This window comes from Pantherophis guttatus, chromosome 3 (genome assembly GCF_059756535.1).
Source record: "Pantherophis guttatus breed Tessera chromosome 3, ASM5975653v1, whole genome shotgun sequence".
Classification (NCBI taxonomy): Eukaryota; Metazoa; Chordata; class Lepidosauria; order Squamata; family Colubridae; genus Pantherophis; species Pantherophis guttatus.
The window spans coordinates 87,248,166-87,269,971 of NC_142065.1; the positions used below are offsets into that span (position 1 = coordinate 87,248,166).

Consider the following 21,806-nt stretch of genomic DNA (forward strand, 5'->3'; position numbering starts at 1 on the left):
CCACCACTCCTACTGCGCAAGCTCACTAGCGACGCTTGGCTCCGGCTGTGCCGGAAGTCGGTGCTCAAAAAAGAGAGAGAGGCCGGCTTTTGCCTTGCAGGCGGGGGCTGCCTGGCAGACAAGCGAGAGTTGGGGGCGTCGCTGCTTTCTCGCCCCCCTCCCTCTACGCCAGGCGAGGCCCCGGCTTTCCCTTCCGCCGTTGGGAAAGATGCTGCCTTTGTCCATCAAGGACGACGAGTACAAACCTCCCAAGCTCCATTTGCTCCGAAAGGTCTCGGGATGGTTCAGGTACGGGCGAGTTGTTTGGGGGGACGGTGGGTGCGGGGGACGACGACAGATACATCTGCCGGGAAAAGCCCGGGGTGTCGGGGATCTGGGAGCCCGCTCGGGGAGGACGGGAGCTGAACAGGCGGCAGAGAATGGGAGAAAATGGAGCAGCGGGGACCCCCCTCTTGCTGAGCTGGAGGCCGGGAGATGCCTGGCTTGAACTACCGGGAGGAACCGAAGGAAGCCTCCTCGGGTGGGCTGGATGTTGAAAGCGGATTCAGCTGCGGGGCTTGCCGACGGGGATCTCCCGGGAGGCGGTTTGGAGAGGACGAGGATCTCTCGGTTCCTCTAAAATGGATCGGCCGGCTGGCCAGGATAGAAGGAGCCGCGAGGTTTGCCTTTGGCAGCATCTGTCTCCTATGTTGGCGTGGACTCCAACTCCCATCGCCCCCAGCTGGCAAAAGGAGGGGGGGGTCCGAGCTTGCAGGGTAGGAATGCGGTGGAGAGAAGGGGCCCGGTGGTCCCTTAGATCTGGCGAAGGGGCTTAGCGGGGAGTGGGGCTGGGGGTGGGGGGAGCAGTGTCAAGACTTGGCTGGCCAGGACGTGTTTCTGCGTGGAAATCGGAGCTAAGGTGTGTTGAGTGTGCGGTTTGCGACTGTCGTTAAGGCCGATCAGGCATGGGAGGAACGGCTCCGTCCACCTTCTCCCCTCCTCCCGCTTCCCTGCGAGGCCTTGCCGGGCTTTGCATTAAAGCCGGGATCCGGCCTCGTGGCTTGACCCTCTCCCCGGTCCCTGTTTCCAGGTCGATCCTCTCGGACAAGACGTCGCGCAACCTCTTCTTCTTCCTCTGCCTCAACCTCTCCTTCGCCTTCGTGGAGCTGCTGTACGGCATCTGGAGCAACAGGTACAAAAAGGAGGGAGGCGGAGGGAAGGAAAGAGCCGGGAGGGCGGCGCTTCTCCCTCCAAAGTCAAGTTCAGCGCTGCTGGTGTTGCCACGTCTCCCTCTGGCAGGGGCCGAAGGGGATGGCCGGCTCTGGAGAGGAGCGCCATTGGCTTTTGGGAGAGGTTGGTCTCAGCCTTCCTCTCCTGGTCTACTTGAGACCTGATCATGGCTGTTTTTCCCCTTTACTTTTAGATGCCAGTTAGTTAGTAGAAGCCAAGTTTTTTTTTTTTTTAAGCTGCAAGGTGAAAACCAGAAAGGTTTGGGGCAGATCACACTGATTGCCCTAATGCAGGGGTGGGCAGCTGTGGCTCTTTTACAACCTGTGGACTTCAACTCCCAGAATTCCTTAGGCAACCAAGCTGGCTCAGGAATTCTGGGAGTTGAAGTCCACAGGTTGTAAAAGGGCCACAGTTGCACACCCCTGCCTTAATTTATTTATTTATTTATTTATTTATTTATTTATTTATTTATTTATTTATTTATTTTATTGGTTCGATTTATATGCCTCCCTTCTCTGGAGACTCAAGGCGGCTTACAATGCGTTAAGCAATAGCCTTCATACTTTTGTATATACCTGCTTAGTAGGGCTTTCGGCCCCCGCTAAGCGGTGTTCTTTTTTTATACAAAGTCAGCTTATTGCCCCCACAATCTGGGTCCTCATTTTACCTACCTCGAAAGGATGGAAGGCTGGGTCAACCTTGAGCCTGGTGAGATTTGAACTTGCAGTAATTGCAGACAGCTGGTGCTACTTAACAGCACTTTAGTCCACTGCGCCACTAAGGCTAATGTACTAATGGGAAAATTCTGCAGTCTCCCTCCAATATCATGTCCTCTCTGCCATATTTAGATGATGGTTGCTGACCCAGTTTTTTTTTATATATATAAGAGACAGGAGTTGATGAAACAATGACTCCTAAGGGATTGTCATTTGTTATTCTTTAACTTGCCCAGCTATGGTTTAGAACTGTTGAGGTGTCTAAACAGGTTCAGTGAGGAACGGCTCTTCTTTAGTAAAATATAATTACTCCATAAAAGATCTAATTGTGATGCCATTTGCACTGCCTTTATTAAGTTGTTGAACTAGATCTCACTGAATGTATAGGTCTTTATGGTTTTTTCCCCTCACAGGTATTGATTTTTACATAAATTAATTGTAGTGGCTGGTGGCTGGGACTTGCGTGTTGCTGTAGAAGCCATGTCTTATTTTTGGGAAGAGAGGAGTCTTTTTGCATCTTTGGTTCAGTTTAAAACTAAAATTGCGCAAACATGTATTGTCCTATCACCCATTTAGTTGTCTCAGTTTCATATCCCCAAACTGACAAAGACGGTAGTTTGAGAGAAATCACGACACAAAGAGTTCTGTAGAATCCAGTGAATTTGTTAAAATAATAAAATTGGTATTGTGGGGCATGATGCAAGATCCCTTTTGTGTGTATGATGTTACAGCACCTGTAGAAAAGGGTAGAAGCTTGCATTGCAATGGAAATCATCCCCACTTTCCACAGATGCTTATGCATAGGTTTTTTTTAATTTCTTGTATGCTAAGACCTGTTTCTGTGAGCCTCCCCCTCAAAATATATAATTATCACTATAAGGAGGCAGAGTAGCTTCTCTATTTAGGCATGTGTGCAATAATACTATATTGTATACACTTTGTGTATGCCAAGAATATTAAGGGATAGCAGGGATAAGCAATCCATGACCCTCTAAATGTAGTCTCTTACTGCGATTTCTAGAAATTGTCACTCTATAAAATAGGAAACAGTACATGTAAAATAAAATATGTAAAATAAAACACTTGAAAGAAGGCATACCCAATCAGAAAATGGGGAGAGAGCTGGTCTGTATAATTGTTGAAAATTAGACATGATTGAATGGATAGTTTAATCATCATATGTAAAATGATCTTATTTCTGTAAGCATCTAGTAAATCACATTAAAACATTCAGTATTCATCCATTTTGCTGGTTTGGCTGGTATATGTACTATATTACACAAATGAGTAACATAATTCATTTTGCAAATGAGTTTCTACATTTGAGCGTTATCTCTTATGATGCTATGTCTTAGTATAAGATGTTAGGGAAAGGTCTGGATAACTGTTAGGACATATACAGTTAAAATTTAATAAATATGTATTTTCTTTTAATAGGCTGGTCTTTATTCCCTGAGATATTTTTAAACCTTCAGCACTTTGGCCTACCCTAGCAAGTGTGAGGTTTCATGACTGTACTAAGCAGTTTGGCTTCCTTCAGACTTAGAAGCAATGGATATGAAAATTGTCCCAGAGTACTATGATACCTATCACCACCTGAATTCCAAAGTAGAATGGAAGGTGTAGCCTTTGTATGAAGTAATATCTTCATAATAAATACTCTTTTTTTCTTGGCCATCCAACCTAAATAATCACTAGAGAAGTTTGGATTAAATTTAAACAATTGGTAAATTGATGGACAGGGAAAGGTGACATTTAAATTGTGTATTTCTATTAAATTTTGGAGGACGTTTGAACTAGGTTACTTTGTAATTATGGTATTTATATCAGACTTCTGGCATGGATTTTAGCTTGATTGGATTGTTGGATGGAAGGTACTTGTGTCAGAAAGGTTTAAAGTTGAACTACATCAACTTCAAAGTACCTGGAAAAATGGTCAAGAAGGGGGAAGCATTCATGGTGAGTGTGTTCCATAATTAATGTTCCTTGGCAAAGAAAGCTCTTCCTCCAATTGATATCTTCTTTGCTTCGTGGGTGGAAATTTGGGAAGGAAAGAACTCCAAACCTAATGCAAGATATTGGGGCAGCTTTGTGTTGGCTAAGAATGCATTCCATCAATGTCTCAGAATGAATTCTGATAAATTCCATTTGACTCAGATAAGTTTATGTAATGAGCCTAATGAAAGGTATTATTCCTTTTTTAAATCCAGCTTTAAATTTGAGGATTTGTTAGTAACTCTTGATAACATAGTTCACTGTAAGAAGTCAAAATGAAAGTTGCATTTTGAAATGAAGGCAAAATCTACCAAGAGGATATATAAGTATGTACTTATATTTGGTGTGAATAATAGTTCCAGCTGAAACAAATCATGTCTCATCTTTCAAGAAACTGTGAGGTATAGCATCATTTGCATTGGTGACCTTGTTAACAAAGTTATGGAATGGTACTGTTTGCTATTTATTTTTTAATTAAATTAAACTTGTATTTATTGATAAATTCAATTAAATTAGTTCTTGGTCTTGAATGGACTGCACTTTTTTAGTGTGTTGTATATGTATTGTGAGAGATTTGGGTGAATAACAACTTAAGTAAATACAGGTCCAAGGGGACATTGTCACTATTACTACCAGTTTTTTTTTTTTAACTTATCGGTATTTTTTTTTAAAAAAATGTTCTAATGTATTTTACTTTCTATGACTGTCTGTACTTAACTGATTTTTTTAATCTTTATATTCCCAGTCTAGGTTTAATATCGGATTCATTTCACATGTTTTTTGATTGTACTGCTCTGTTAGCTGGGCTTGCAGCTTCAGTCATTTCAAAGTGGAGATCTAATGATGCTTTTTCCTATGGGTAAGTGTTCAAGTTCTGAAAAGCTATTTGTTGAAACAATCACCTGTTGACAATAATTGGGAAAAAACCATGTAATGTTATTATATGCTGATAAAGCAGTCTGAGATTTGTACTAGAATGGTTAATGGAATCAGGCTATAAATATTTATTGTGGAATTTGGCTAACGAAAAACAAATCTGCCAAACTAATCAACTGTTACTTAGTGCTGTTGCCAGCATATTTTCTAAACCCAGAAAACATTTGGTGAGCTCCTAAAGTTTGAAACTTCTATAATCTTCCTTTAAATAGATGAATCCTTCTGGTTCCCATTCTTTATGGCTTTTCTTCTATGTGGGATTGTCACTTCTTACTCTGTGTGGGAGCAACAGGATCCACTTCGTAGCTGCTATTGTCCTTCATCTAGTGTTATATAATAGCACTTCTCTTTGGGCTACAGAATTTTTCTCCTTTCATCCATGCATTGACTTCAATTTTCCTCTTAGGGGTCAGGGTACAGAGAGGCCACAAGGGCATAGATATGATAGGGAGAGCCAGATGGGTGTGGGGAATTGGATGCAGTCCACACCTTACTGACGTTTGGAATTGGGAGGGACCAAGCCCAGAATGGTTTGGATTGGGGTGGATATTTGGTTAACCACAGTAGAGAGTGCTGGGATTTCTGTCATAAGTTGGTGCAGTGACACGACATCTTGCATTATAACTACATCAACTTACGATGGAAATTCCAGTCTCAGTTGTGGTTGTAAGTTGAGGACTACCTGTAAGCCTTATTTGTTCTCATGATAGTAGCTTTTGATGATATAGAAATTACATTTGTAAATCTATGTATATATAAATTTATCTGAAAATACATATGCACTGTGTGTGTGTGTGTGTGTACACATAACACACACACACACACACAAAAATTGTATATATGTTCTCTCTTTTCCTACAAGTAAAATCTCCCCCTTTTTGTAGTTGTCTTGTCAGTATTACGTGGTTTGTCATCAACATCTGAATTGTGCACAAAAAGTCTTAAGCACACAACATAATACACTTTGAATTTAAGAATTCCAAGTTCAGAAATTTATTTGAGTATCAAAGGAAATTGCGAATGCAGTCTTCCCACATAAAAATCCATTCGTTGTTTTACTCCCCAATAATTATTTTCTCGGTATAATGATAAAGTGATGAACTTCATAACTGATGTTCAATAGTAGGATGTCAGTAGTCCTTGATATCTACATCACATCATCAAGAGATCTACTTTAGGCGCTGATCTTCCCTTCCGTTGATCTCTATGCTAAATGTATAGCTGTCAATTTTGGTATAAAATAAAGGTGTGCAGTATACTTTTACTGCTGAAGGTGGTATATTGGAGATAAGAGTGAAGCCTGTTCACCTGTCTACTTCTTTTTTTTTTAACATGGTTTTTATTCGACCAATCCCTTGCTGTAATATAAGATGTAAGTTAAATGGAATGAGGAAGAATTGAAATAGTTGAAGTACTGTATTTCAAGACTAAGGAGAGGAGACTTAACTATGTACTCTTTAGTGATAAGAGCCCCACCTCTTGCCTCTTTATATTCTACTTATTTGGATAACTGATCAAACATAGCTACATAGTATCTTCTGTATCAGCCAGAATAGTGGCAAGACATGAAATTAATTGTGGATTTGCATTAATCTAGAATGAAATTATGTGCTTCTTTTCATCCTAGGTATGTTCGAGCAGAAGTATTAGCTGGTTTTGTAAACGGTCTATTTTTGATCTTCACCGCTTTCTTCATTTTCTCTGAAGGGGTTGAGGTATGTTTTGAAGATGGTTAAAATATTTTCCTCTGTTGAAGGAAGAGATTTTTGCACAGAAAGTGGGTTTTTATTTTTAAATCCAGTTATGCTCACTGGGATGAAGTTATTGCTAAATGCAGCCCAGATAATGTAAAAGAGAATCACTTGATTGTGGCAGAGTATAAGTTCAATAGATAAATAAGTCTTACCACGTTGTTTAGGACAGGAAATGAATCAAAATGTCTTCAGGATTTGACAATTTAAAAATATCTTGCAGAAACCATTGACATGAAATTCAGTGAGATTTACTTAGTAGTAACTGCGGAAGCTGGTAGCCTTACAATACCAACCCTAATTCTTCAAGGAATATTATCCCATCATTTTTTCCATACAAATGTTGAAAATCTAACATTCTCAAATCTTCAAGACTTTAAAAATGCATGTACAAGAATAGTCCTTTTGATTACACTATATGTAAATTTTATTATGTTCACTTAACATTACAACACTTCTGAAATTTTTCCCCTCATTCTGCAAAGAGTAATTTCTCACTGATGTGCAGTGATTTGTATAAAAATTATGTCACAGTATAATTTATCTGGAAAAATCACTTTTGGATCAGATAAAAATATCCATTTATTCCAATACATATCTTGTTTCCTTCTGTATCTAATCAAATGGCTTAAGAACCTGAACATGAAATCATAGGGCTTCTTCGTTCAACTGCTCTCTGTAACTGGTATTTATAGTCAGTAAGTTTTCTGAACCTTACATATAGCCAGCAGTATAGAATTATTAGTTACCTTTTCATCATGGGTATGTTTAGTGCCAATTAAAAGCCATCTCCCATCAACCTGTTCCTTGGAATGATTTGAGTTCCAATGTTAAGTGAGATTATACTGTGAATGCTTAGCAATCTATCTTTGGGTTCTAGCAAAAATAACTAAAATTTCTGAAGTAAACTGTGCTAATGTTTATGAAAAGTTGAGAAAACCTCATTAGTGAGATCTGTGTTTGAGTTTCACTGAAACAGTTTGTTTTTCTGTTACAGAGAGCACTTGAGCCTCCTGATGTGCATCATGAAAGACTCCTTCCTGTTTCCATACTTGGCTTCCTTGTAAATCTGATAGGAATCTTTGTGTTTCAACATGGTGGACATGGCCATTCCCATGGTTCTGGTAGGAAGTGTTACCCATTCATTGTATCATTGACTTGTCCCCCAGAAGCAGGGGTACTATTCAGCAGGTTCTGACAGGTTCTGGAAAACTGGTAGTGGAAATTTTGAGTAGTTCGGAGAACCGGCAAATACCACCTCTGGCTGGCCCCAGAGTGGGGTGGGAATGGAGATTTTGCAATATCCTCAGGACTAGGGAGGGAATGGGGATTTTGGAATATCCTTCCCCTGGAGTGGGGTGGGAATAGAGATTTTGCAGTATCCTTCCCCTGCCAGGCCCACCAAGCCACATCTTGCCCACCAAGCCACACCCACAGAACAGGTAGAAAAAAAAATTGAATTCCACCACTGCCCAGAAGCCTCAGAATATCTTTGTTGTGTCCTTTGTGTTAAAGAGCACGCAAACAGTCACATCTCTTTAATTTAGTCAAAACAGGAAAGAAGCTTAAAATTGATGCTACAATGTCATTTGAACAAGTAACACTTTTTCTTTGATCAACTAATTTTGTCTTAGAAATATACAAAATATGAAAAATCCTTTGAGAAGGATTGTGGTGCTTAAAGTGAAAAAAATTATAGTTTGGAATAATAAAGGAGTAATTGACATAGAAATACAAACTTTTTTATTTGAACTGTATGGTGTGCTTCAGGTTATAGGTAAACTCAGAATAAAGCCATGTCTCCCTCCCACCCCCCAATTTCTTTCCATGTATCTCTTGCATGTTGATTGTATTCTGACTTATTAAACCACAGTTTCCCATTGTATCTGTCCATAACAGTGTGGTTCAGCTGGTGCTTCAAAAGGAATAAGTAAAACCAAGATAGCTTACTGATACAATGTAATTACACTCAAACTGTGTTAATGCATTAATTAATTTCAATTAATCAAGGGTACTTTGCAGTCAGGAGACTACATTGGTCTGCAGACATTTTTTAATATACATTTTAATATACATTTAATATAAATATTCATGAAACTGACAAATGCTGATGCCATCTTAAAGACATCCTTTCCTGCAAGGAAGAAAGATCAGGGCTTCTAAAATAGCTGCTGTGGTTCATTAATTCATTACATAAAAATAATTACATTTTTTCCAGAACTATTATGTAGTTTGGGATAGTATAACAACGGTGCAAATAAATAAAATTCACAAATGCAGTTCAATTGTTCCAATGTAGATTTTGCAGTCCCTTTAAGTGCAGCACATTACCTCTTAAGGAACATCTACTTGCATGGACACTAGAATGTTATTTGTTATTTCTGCTAGACTCTTAACATGTAACTTTTTTGTAACCTTAATCAAATCCAGAATCTTGATATGTATTATGATAAATAACATCCATCAATTTCTTTCTGCAGGACATGAACACAGCCATTCACTGTTTAATGGGGGTCTCAGCCACGGTCATGGAGGACATGGTCACAGTCACGATTCCAAGCATGGGCATGGACATGGACATAGCCACTCCCACGGAAATGAGCATGGACATTCTCACGATTATTGCCATGGTGGGTATGTGGGAATGTGCAGCAGGCTTGCACATCTGTATGCTATGTGTCTTCAAAAAGGGATACTTCTATAGATATGATGAAAAGATGCTGAAATCTTCTAGTAACAAAGATGATGTGTAAATTGTTGAATCTTATCTTTGGCTATCTAATCAATTTCCTGCTGTTTCTGTAATAATGATTTGAAAAAAAAAATAGTAAGGAAACCTTTGGTCTTGCCTCAGTTACTAGAAAAGGGTCAATCTACATCATGTGTCATATGTTTGCTCAACAGAAATTGTGATATGTGCATATACGTCCATTTGGCTATACGATGCTGTGCCGTATGTATTTATTTATCATATTTAGAAACTGCCCATCTCCCTCACAGACCAACTTTGGGCAGTGTACAAGTCTACATAAAACATATGAAAGATGGTAATTACAATTACATTTGTTTTTACTTTCTTTAAGATAGAGGATACTTTTAGCCACATTTTTAAAAGAACCAGGGAATTTTAGTTTAGAGGGGTAATAAATGCAGTGGAGAAAACAGTCATTCTTCTTCTGCTTTAAACCATGCTCTTGTTATGGAAAGCAGGTACTTCATGGTCAGTATGAATGAATTTATTCAATAAGTTTAACAATGTACTGTCACTTAGCTAATTTTTTATGGGATTGTGTTAGGATTGTGTTGAGAATAATAGCCACGGTACTATATTTCTACCCTGAAGGAAGATTATGCTAATTGTGCTGCTGTTTATTACATTTTGGCAAGTAAATTTAATGCATTTATTAGAGAAGGGACAATGTTGGGCAGTTTTACATATGCAAAGCTGCTTCCCTCTGTATAACCAACCAAACAAACAAACAAAAAACCCTTGTTATGTGAAGGTTTAATAGTTCTTTCTGCATCATTCTGTTTTTAAAGAAAATTACTTGGCAATATTTATTTACTCTGAGAAAATTGCTGGTTGTTTGTTATAGCAGAATCAAAATAGCCATAAGATAATTTAGAAAACTGATAAAATGCTTATAAAAACCATGCACTCAGCCAGTGTCTGAAGTCCATGTGACAGCTATTGATTAAAAGATACATAAAGACTAGTAAAAAAAATGCATTGAGCATCTGGGGACAAGCCATCCCCAGATTTCATATGTGGTGGGGAAACCCTTATCCCTGTTGAGTTGAGAAGACTGAATAGAGAAGACTGTTTGAAGGAGATTGCCTGGAGCAAAGCCATAAGGGGCTTTGGAGGTTAAAACTAACACACTGAATTGTACTTGGGAATCTACTGATATACCGAGATTTTAATAGTGCTCTAAATAGCTTTAGAGCACTATGAATCTCTGTAATATCATAAGATAAATCTTTCCTGAATTGTTGATGTTAATGTTCCTGTCATATTAATTTTCACTTAATATACAGTATCTTGATTGTAATTTGGCTTCTTGATTGTTGGTTTAGTGATCGACTATACTTGGGTATTGGGCACATGCGACTTTACAGTACTTTTCATTTGATTAGAAAAAGATGCTTTCAAATGCACAGAAGCATGAGCACCACAGCTGAGTGTGATTCATTAAAGCAACTGCTTAATTTTCCTAAATCGATTTGGCTAAAGCAGAAACCTCCCCTGGTAGACTTTTGCTCCTGGAAAAAAATGTGGCCCTTCGCAACTGGGCTTATTGATTCTTTAACATGAATTGGAAATCTCCCCAGATTTATCACTACCTAGAAATCCTGTTTCTGTATTCTGTTTATTAAACAATAAGCCTCTTAGCATGGTTGAGACTACATTGCGTCTCACTTTCTATGCTTTTTTTATCCTATATTAAATAAGGCATTAAAATGCTTGGGAATTTCTTGTGTTCTGGAGAATTTAATTTTTAACTTAAGCACTTCCTGGTTTCTTTTGGCTAGGAAGATCTGGAAGCTGTACTTGAAGTATATAATATGATTTCTTAAGCAAAAGCTCAAGGATAAATGAAAGGATAAATGTCTTTTTTCTTTGTACCATTTTTACAGCTGATCAACCCATTGAGATGGCTGCAGGATCCAACAGACAGATTTTAGAAGGTATGATATAGATACATTGTGTTAAATTTAGGCTAATGCGAAACAAAAGTATAATACGCATTTGTAGAAAAATCTAATGCCACATATCAAACAAGATTACTTATTGAGATTAATAACAAATTAATTTATTTCTTTAATTCTATTAATGAATTAAATGAATTAATAAATATGCAGTTTTTTTCTGTTACCAAGCGAATGTTCATATATTTGCACGTTGGTCTTATCTGTCTTTCAGAATCCTACTAAATTCTATCAAAGCAGTAAATTAAATTAGTTGTTCTTTTATTCCTAAAAGGTACATGAGTTGATATAAAGAAATAATAGATTTTTTTAGAATATAGACTTGCTTCTGAAAATACATTAATAAATGCTATCAAACTTTGAGATACTTTGAGTAACCTTTCAAGTAGAAAAAGATAAATAAGGCAATCAGAAAGAACCTGGGGGAAACTCCCAAAGGTTCTATTAAACTAACTTCTTTTATTTAGCACCACAAATATTTTACAGTCTTAGGAAAAGTACAATTATTTTAATGCCTAAGTATATTGCAGTGCAGCTTTTGAAATTTTTGTAGAACCAGAACTTTTTTCTGATTGTTGTAATGCAGTAAATCTTTCACACCACTAATACACAGACAGTTCTGATTTGTACTTCTGATTTTCTAGCACATTCACCCTTGTTTATGCTTCTGTTGTTAACAATATTTTAACTACAAAGACATTGGAACAATTGAAAAAAATCAATGGAATAATTAAGCTTATAATCAAAGTTGATATAAATGATTTTCTTTTTGTAACTTGATGTATTGCATTTAAATTATCACTTTACAAATCTACAATTTTTAATTTGAATTTACAAATGTAAGCCAGTGATTTTTACTTACATCTCTCTCTCTCTCTCCCCTTATATAAATTTCATTCAAGAATAGTGAAATGTAATACACTGATAGTTTAAGTCCACTTTCAATACTGTCAGTTCTTTAAAACACCTTTTAGACATAGTTTATCTAGAAACAGACATCGTTACCCACATTTTTGATCTTTTAGCTACTATTTTCTGATTTCATTCTTCAAAAGTCTCCTTCAGTCTCTGATAGCTGATCCTGTCATAGGTGATCTCTCATCCTTTCCTTATCTGCAGAGGTTTTCTGGTCTATCCCCAGTTTCTTGGTCTTTGCTGAAGTTGTTGGTTCCACTTTCACAGAACTGTCCTCAGTTTCCCACCCCCATCCCACAAAGCCTCATCAGTATTTGATTTTTGAAGTGTATACAATATCTTCGTGTGTGTGTGTGTGTGTGTGTGTGTATAAAACTTTCTAATCTGTATTTCCACTATGTGACTGCAGAGGGTGCTAAATGATCTTCCTATACTAGTCATGTACCATACATTTATTCTTGCAAACCTCTGACTTGCTCATATCATATAAAACAACTAACTTGATTATTGTAGTTTAATTTTTCTCTCATTGAATGACAGCACACAGAATAGCATTTTTACCTTCAGTTTATCAGTAGGGAGAGGGACTGTATTCCTTATTTTTGGATAGCTATTAAACAGTTTTTTGGGAGGAGGAATCCACTGACTTTGAAACTTTCTCAAATCTGTGAAATATATTGTATAAGAATTTAAATACTGCAATTCATCTGCCAAAAGAATGTGTGAACAGAAAAGGGAAAAAATCCAACATCTGAAGTGCACAAGGAGTTATGAAAACTGACAAAATTTCTTTGCCAAGCTAATTAATTCAAACAACAACAAGGACAAAAAACACCCAGCAACGCTTTGCCAAAAGGAAGTTTTCCTTCTTTGTGGTATTACTAATAAATTATTTGGAGGCGTGCACTGTAGTTTGCATTATTTGTTGCAACCAAATGTATGCTGGGATCAAATAATTTGTAAAAATAATTACCAAAAAATGTTAAGTTCTCAAAAATTATTTCAGTCATGAGACAGTTGATGAACAGGTGATCTTTAGAGAGATACGAGAGAAATTTATTGAGAAGTTATTTCAGTAAATGATTATTTTGTAAGAATCAAAGGTTGCAAATTAATTATGTGAATTATTAAATTATCTCAGTAGCATTTAATTAATTTGCAACCTTTAATTCTTACAAAATAATCATTTATTTACCACTCTCTATCTCTCTATAGAATATAAAGAAAATCATATGAAATTTTATATTTATTAATATTTTTATGGGGGTAGAGACCACAAATGTCATAATGTGGCCCTGTTTCTGTTGTGTGGTCTCATATGGGCTTGGAGGGGTTACTGTGCTGAAAACACAACAGAAAAGGGACCAATAATAGTCAAATACTAGTTCTATGAGGAACATTGTTAATGTGTGTTAAGTAAATGACAGTGTACAGTGCTGATTTCCTCTGGCCCTTTAAATAAAGTCTCTTTGAAACTTTTTATACCTTTTACTCAATATATATTTTCTTGCAGGTGTATTTTTGCACATTGTTGCTGATACCCTTGGAAGTATTGGTGTAATCATATCTGCAATATTGATGCAGAATTACGGTTTGATGATTGCTGACCCAATCTGTTCGATGCTTATAGCTCTACTTATTGGTGTAAGGTAAGCATTGTAAAGAGTGAAGTTTTAGAATCACAACATTTAGAATGGTAACAAATATCACTTCGCTGGTTGTCACCTGTTCCAGCTGTAACAATTCTGTTTTAATTACTGTTGTAATGAAGCTTGGTTTAAAGAATCATCAGTATTATTTTTTTTCCTATCAGTATTGACATTTTGTCAAGTGCCTGAGTGACAGCCGAGTTATACATTGCTGCATTACAGTATTGATCTTCATTTTTCCCATGGGGGGGGGAGAGAGAGGGAGCGGAAGAGATGCATATATGTATATTTAGGATATGTTGTATTACTAAAAGAAGCAGAATGGCCTCAAATTCAGCGCATCGTAGTTCGCCTTTCATTTTCTAGCCACCATAGGAAGATAGTTATACACTGAACAAATTTCCTTTAGTGTGCGAGGTCACTTTCTAGAGACAGTTTGTGTTTATGTAGTATTGTGAAGCAGTAGAGATGATCTTATAGATACAAAAATCAGATAGTCTGGCAAGGACTGCGCTAGATTTATCATGCATATCAAGCACTGCCATTCAAAAATGGGCAGAGCCATCCTTGTTTTGGGAGAGATTATAATCTGGGATTTCAAGATTTACCCTAACCCTAACATTTTGTTATGAAATGTTGGTAAATAAGCTAATAGGCCATGTTATCCAATAACAAAAATATATATAACATTTATCATATTTGCTTGACTTTGGCTTATTTTAATTAGCACTAACAAATATTGGTTGTCTTTGCTTTACTTTTGCTGAGCAAGAAAACCTTTTCTGTTTTGAAAAGCTAGTAATTTAAAATAGGAGATTAAAAATATTTAAACATGCACGTTCTCCAGAGGCTATAGATATACTGTTACATGCCATGGAAGGTGGTAATGCTAAAGGTACATAAATATTTGTGAGAGAAGCTAAATCCAACTATCACTAATATTTAATAATAGCTTGTCAAGTGTTCAGTTAGTGTCATTACATCCTACAGAATTGAGAGTTTTGTTCATTGCAATTGAATTCATGCTATAATAAACAACATGATGCTTTCAGCTAAATGTCTATGGAGATTCTCACTCATCCAGGTCATGGTTGTCCCAAAGATGCAGAACCTTCTTAGATGAGAAGCGAAACATCTTCAAAGAAACTTCTTCAAAGAAAAACCAGAAGGTCCAGTTGCCTGTTGAAAAAGCACCTTTGGGACAACCATGAACTGAATGACTGAGAATCTCCATAGACATTTAGCTATACATTACGATTTGTTTAGGCAAATTTTAGTTCTGAAATTCCATGATAGAAATCAATTTTTTCAGGATCTTGATGGAATTTGGTTGTTTTCTGTTTAGAAGACTGGTGAAACTGTTTTCCAGTAATGCCTGGATATTGCCATTTTAGTATCAAAATGATTGTCATTCATTTTCATGAGTTGGAGGAATAACCCAATGGTCCTGTATAAGCAGGAAAAAAGCAATAATAAGGAGTGATTGCACACATGATAGAGAAAGACCTGAAGAAGAATAATCTCCAATTGCTTGGCTGTTCATTCTTGTAAAAGGGCAATCTAAGCAGATGAAAAGCAGGAGGCAGGCAGCCCCTCTCTTTCATCTCTAGCTAACATCGCTGTGCTTCTAGCTTTTGAATAGAGAGATGTTCTGACTAAAAATTTTGCCTAGTGTGCGAGATGAACCCTCAGAAACCACTTTTAAATTCAGCTTCAAGAATACATGTCCCATTTCTATGTGGTCTGATTCTGAAAAGACCCTGAGTAGAGGAATAAGTCTTGGGCTTGCACAAAGAACGTTGCATTGCATTAGCCCATCTGTTTAAACAAAGTTTGGGTGAACTGGCCTTCAACTTAATTACCATTATGCCTTGACTTTGCAGACTTCCTGTATTTTGATAATGGGGATTGGTTTAAACTGTTCATTATTACAGTTTAATACAGAGAACAGTGAGATCACTCTGTTTCTCCAGCCGAGCATTTCCAGGCTGCACAATAGAGGCTCAACATTTGCTAGATCATAAATTCCGTTTTGGTGTAAACATCAGACTGAAAAGTGCTGAACTTACACAGCCTAGTGCTAGACATGTTGCATTTGCTGTTGCAAATTAGAAAGAAGATAGATTAATGGCATAAATGAGTAAGCAGAGAGACAGCGATGCTGAACTGAGCATACTTGCCAATTGAATGTGAGGATTCCTTTAGAACAGGGAGTTCCCAAACTTTTCTATACCCCACGTCCCTAAAACGCTTCTGATATATTCTCGCACCCCTTACAAAAGTAAATAATTAACTGCATATAATTACGCAAATACACTATAATTTTGAAACTTCTAAACCTAAGTTTTTGCACCCCCTGGAATATCGTGTCGTGCCCCCAGGGGTTGCGAGCACCCCCGGTTGGGAACCCCTGCTTTAGAATGATACTTCAGGTGAAAACAAGGGTCGTGCTGACACCCTAGATGTCAGCAAGCACATGTAGAGAATTGATCAAAATTTTAAAAAATAATTACATTCTCTATACACTTTTGCATCAACATTTGAAAAAAAAATGGTTGAATTTAAAGTTCGGCATCCAAATTAAATCCAAGTTGAGAAGGATACTTCTTGAGGATACTTTTCAACTCAAAATAATATACATGACTCTTTGTTAGTTTTCTATTGCAACTTTTATTGCAACTTTAGTTCAGAAGCTGAGTCGGTATATATAGTTGCTGCTCTATCTATTTTATCCTACAAAGTCCTGTGTGGTAGGTTGGGTTGAGAGGCTGGCCCAAAGTCATCTAGTTTTCATGGCTGTAAGGGGAGGCTTGAACTGGGTCTCCCTGCCCCGGGTCCAACATTTTAACCACTACGCTAGTTCTCTTTTTTTATCTTTATTGAAACTTTCTGATCCATGGTGATTTTACAAAGGCTTGTTGTGGTTATAACAAAAACGAATGAGAAAATATTTTATCTTTTGCACATCCAGGATTTACTATTAGGAAAAGGTAACCAAAGAGCCTGAATGAGCAAAATATAAAATACCTTACCACCTTTACCTTATGATAAATCACTACTTAACACATTAGTTTTGGGAAAAATACTAAATATTATGAGTAAAATTAAATTGGAAGGGCATATTAGCTTCCTGGCCATTCATTTGAATGACATAATTTAGTGCAGCCTTCCATAGTGTGGATGCTCTAGTCAGCATCCCAGAGAATTCTGGAAATTGAAGTCCACACCTCTGGATGATACCTTGATTGGGAAAGCTGCTTTAGTGAGAACACGCTTAATCTACTATGGTGGAGTAGGGCACAGTATTTATTTATTTATTTATTTATTATTTATTTATTTATTATTTATTTATTTATTTATTTATTTATTTATTTATTTATTATTTATTTATTTAGTCAGTCGCATTTCTATGCCGCCCAACTCCCTGGCAAATCATAAGGTTCATCACTTCTGTTTGCACAGTAGAACTCTAGTGCTTGTGTGTGTGTAAGTGTATAAGGGAGGAAGTATAGAAATAAGATCAGTTTGGATGACAGAATATCAACTGTCAGGAGAATTAGCCCAGTTGGATCCAAGACTAAATTTCATGTATGCAAGTGCCTCACCTTTGCTGTCTGTGCTTTCTTATCTCATGCTCAGCTAAAGTGATTATGCTTTGAATCACTTAACAACATATCATTGAAACAACTCTTTGTGGGCCATCTAGGGCAGGGGTGTCAAACTCGTGGCCTGCAGGCTGGATGTGTCACGTGCTGGCTACGCCCACCCCGTTTTAGCGAAGGGGAAAAAAGTTGCGATAAGTTACGTGACAACAACATGTCAACATTGCGAGTTTGGCACCCCTGATCTCTGGCAAGAACGGGAGGGTAAGTTGTTTCATAGGAGGTAGTATAATATTATTCTGGAAGAGAATGTCTTTTCTATTTTTTACATTTATCATTTCTGAAATTCTGAAGTGTGATAGCTTCAAGGATTGATTCACCATGGTATAAACCAGAAAACTTTCTATTATCTTATTCTATAGAAGATTTCTCTTTTCTGAGAATGAAACTTGATACGGTTGCATCCCTTGGTGTTCATCTGGCAAAAGAGTATCTGCCATTGCAATTTAAAATAAATGTATTTATTTGTGATAGCTGTGCCTGGGAAATATAAGGATTCATATTACGTTTCACTTGTTCTTTTTATTTGAAAACATGATAAAAAGGTAGTAACCAAAAGCACATAAAAATATATTGATTTGGAACTCAAGTGTTAGAAAATGTTTTTATTCAATTTTCTAAAGATGTGTGCTAGTTCTTATATTGCTTTTGTACAGCTCATATTGACATAGGAATATTTCTTAAATCTTGATTAATTGATTGATTAAGAATTCTAGTCAAGCTGTCCAGCCATTTTAACAACATAAAACGGGCAGTAACTGCCTATTGCTGTAATAGCTTCATTGCTGGTTCACTTCTTGCCTCAAAACTTGATTTGAAACTTTTAAAAAATCAATCTTCTAGATTAAAAATGATGTCCATCACAGAAAAGGAATGTGTAAAGAGCATGCAGTGATGGAAGTTGTGGGTAATAGGACACTTGATTCCAAATGCCAATTGCGGAAACTCGGTGTTTCACTTTAGAGTAAATTTAATTTTCCTGTCAAGACTCTCAAGTGTAATGCATTTTAGAAACATGCAGTTGTTCTTATGTTATTTATTCGGTGGTGGAATAATCCTGCTTGAAAGAAAATTATTTTGAAGTTTAACGGAGGCCTGTTTTTAATACAGTAGAGTGGTGGTTTTTCCTGTGTAATCAGGAGAGATTGTTTTCTTTAAAAAGAAATCTGTGCCATGTAAATTGCTCATCTTAAATTTCCATTTTTGGTTTGGAAGTAATGGCTCATTCCTTTCCACATTCTCCACTTTTTTGATCTAAGTCTGAATTTATATTAATGTATTCCAGATATATTTGCTGTGATACATTAGTACCTATAACAGCAGAATTAGGTTTATAACTATTTGCTACGTGCCATGAAATATTGCAACTCTATTCCATTACATCCTTATGGGCGAAGATCTGCAATGGAAAACTCACAGGAGAGCTATATTAATATAGTTGCTCATTGCTGCAGTTTGGGATGGGGGGCTGCTTATGGGAATCTGTGAGAATGTACTATGGCTGCCTAGTTCAGTGTCAAACCATGACTACATGAATAAACATGCGGGCATTTATCATGCAAAGATTTTGTTCAGATATCCCCCTAAGCCATCATATGTGCTTTTGACTTTAGCTTAGCATGTTGTACCAATCCTGCCATGATAATGTCTTCTTCTTCTTGACAGAGATAATATTTGCTTTGTTTTGATAGGACTAGAGCGCTATTGTGAGAGATGGTGCCCACAGAGGGGGAGCTGGTGTGATGGGTTTCAGTGAAGTGGCAGTTTCTCAGGAAGGAAGGGAGCACATTTCCAAAAAAGGGAGTGAGACAAGAGGCAGCACAACCAAAAGGCAGGATAGGAGACCGAGCAAGAGAGTAAGCATAGTCATCTATTAGGGTGAGAGTAGTAAGAGTTTTTTAGTCTGGCAAGATTCTGTCTACTGGGTGTAAACAAATAAAGAACTGAAGTCTGGCTGCGTTGCTATTTGTCATTCTTGTGCTTAGCCTAACAACTGTGCATTGAATTTACCCCGCATTCCATGTTTTAATTCTTCATACAGATTAACTTTAACGTACAATTGTAATTGAATCTGGAATTACAGTCCTAAATTGTGACAGTTGTTATGCGGGTCACCATGTGACCATTCCCAATTTTATGGCTTTTTTGGTGGTAGTCATTAAACAAATGAAGCAGTCATTAACCCAATCCATTTTAGCCATTGGGTGCTTTTTGCCGCAAACTGCAAGTAAACATCAGTTTCTGGCAATAAATGCCAAACATATAGTAATATAACAATGTTGTGTCAAACATTTCTTTGTCTTTATTACCTTTGTCCAGATTAAGTGGCCCATTAAACAAAATTTAATAATTGAAAATAAGATACCTGAAATCAACATGCACATATCTTAAGAAATATATCCAGATAGAACGAAATATTTACCTTGGCATTCTTTACTTTGGCTTGGATCAAGAACAAATAATAACAAAGAGAAATTACAAGTATCTACTGTCTCACATTTATGGTTTTACAGCACTCACATGACTATTAAAAACCAAATTTTTATAATTTTAAAATGTGACTTTAGAATGGAGGAGCTTTCAAGAATCTCTCTTTAACTTACTCTATTTTTTTTTTTTTAAAAAAACTCTCAAAACACCTTGAGTATTCAGTAGCATGTCCTCATTTACATGCACAGACACACAGACACACTTTCCTACATATTAAGGTGAAATTAATAGCAATAGCACTTAGACTTATATACCGCTTCATAGTGCTTTACACTTTATACTCTATACTTTATACTTCATAGTGCTTTACACTTTATACTCTCTAAGTGTATAGAGTCAGCATATTGCTCCCAACAAAGGGTCCTCATTTTACCAACCCCATAAGAATGGAAGGCTGAGTCAACCTTGAGCCGGTGAGGATCAAACTGCTGGCAGTAGACAGAATTAGCCTGTAATACTGTGCCACCATGACCCTATCCATTCTAATCTGTTAGTTTGGTTGAGAAAACGTTCCAAGTCAAAATTCATGAATGGCATGCAGGAATTTTTTTCCTGCCTGCTTTTTGATTTTGTCCATCTGTCTGATGATTTTAATCCTTTTTCAGTATAATTCTCTGTTCCATTGAATAGGATTGGAATAAAGAAGGGTAGGCACAAAGTGTAAGGATTAAGGATGCCATTTCATTGTCCCTCTCTGGGCATGGCTGTCTTCCCACCTACTTACTGTACTCTTCAGATATTATTCCAGTTCACATTAGATTTAATGTGCTGCAATATTTGCTTTATTAGGCTAGATAAAGTGGAGCATTTCCCCTTATTGTGCAAGTTGCTTACCTGAGCAAAGCCAATATTTTTCTTTCATTAGCATTTTAATCATAGCAGTAGAAGAATCCAGGGATTCCTAGAGTTTACTTCTCCTTTGAGTCATATTGTTTAAAATTCTGCCCTGCTTCTCTGCATACATGTGCTCTAAGCAGCTCAGAGGGTAAGGATAGCTATACAGGACAGAAATATTTCTCAGATCTTTATTAAAATAAAAGTATTCTCTACTTTGGACTTGTGGGCATATTTTGAATTTTGAGAACATCCTATAGACCAGTGGTGGGTTTCACTTACCTTTGCTACTGGTTCGCGTGTGCGCTACTTCCGCGCATGCGCAGAGCGTATTTGATGATGTCCGGGTGGGTGGGCGGAGCCTCCCGCCGCTGCTACTACCGGTTCACCCAAAGCGGTAGCAACCCACCACTGCTATAGACATTCTTTTATGTGGGAGCCTGCATGTGAACAAAATGGCTGCTCTGAATGGGCATTATAAAACACCTTTGAAACCCAAGGCAACTTTAGCTGGTTCACTCTTTCATCACTCCATTTACTCTCTCAGGATGCTTTCTTTTTCTGGGTAGTGAGCCTACACCATCAGCACTCCATTGTAACCCTTATTATTTTTGTCCTCCAAGAATGTCGGTGAAAGGCCCAGGAACACTCTGGAAATAAAGATTATGCTAAAATCTAAAACTCCCCATTCGCTTTGTGAGGTTCCTTCTTGTTTAAAATAAAAAGAATCCAAAGCAGAATAAAATCAGATGGACAAGGCAGATTTCTGCAGTTATTACGTTGGAGATCCAGGTAACACACAGCTTGAAACTAATTCTCTCCCAAAACATAGAGCAGCAATACCAATAATTCCTTTGATATATGAAAATAATATTTTAAACTCAGGAAAAGTAAAATCTCTAAGTATGGCTTGATTGTGACTTCATGGCCATGCCTAAA

At 37.2% G+C, this 21,806-nt stretch overlaps 1 protein-coding gene across 1 annotated transcript in view; it reads left to right on the forward strand.

Annotated features, from left to right (window-relative positions):
• The window catches only part of SLC30A7 (solute carrier family 30 member 7), a 32,250-nt gene continuing 10,444 nt past the window's right edge, over positions 1 to 21,806 (forward strand). The window contains exons 1-8 of the mRNA XM_034437359.2: positions 1 to 288; positions 1,070 to 1,171; positions 4,666 to 4,779; positions 6,484 to 6,571; positions 7,605 to 7,731; positions 9,088 to 9,237; positions 11,246 to 11,296; positions 13,746 to 13,881. Coding sequence (XP_034293250.2) covers positions 209 to 288; positions 1,070 to 1,171; positions 4,666 to 4,779; positions 6,484 to 6,571; positions 7,605 to 7,731; positions 9,088 to 9,237; positions 11,246 to 11,296; positions 13,746 to 13,881 — 848 coding nt within the window. The 5' untranslated portion in view covers positions 1 to 208. The remainder of the gene's footprint in view (positions 289 to 1,069; positions 1,172 to 4,665; positions 4,780 to 6,483; positions 6,572 to 7,604; positions 7,732 to 9,087; positions 9,238 to 11,245; positions 11,297 to 13,745; positions 13,882 to 21,806) is intronic.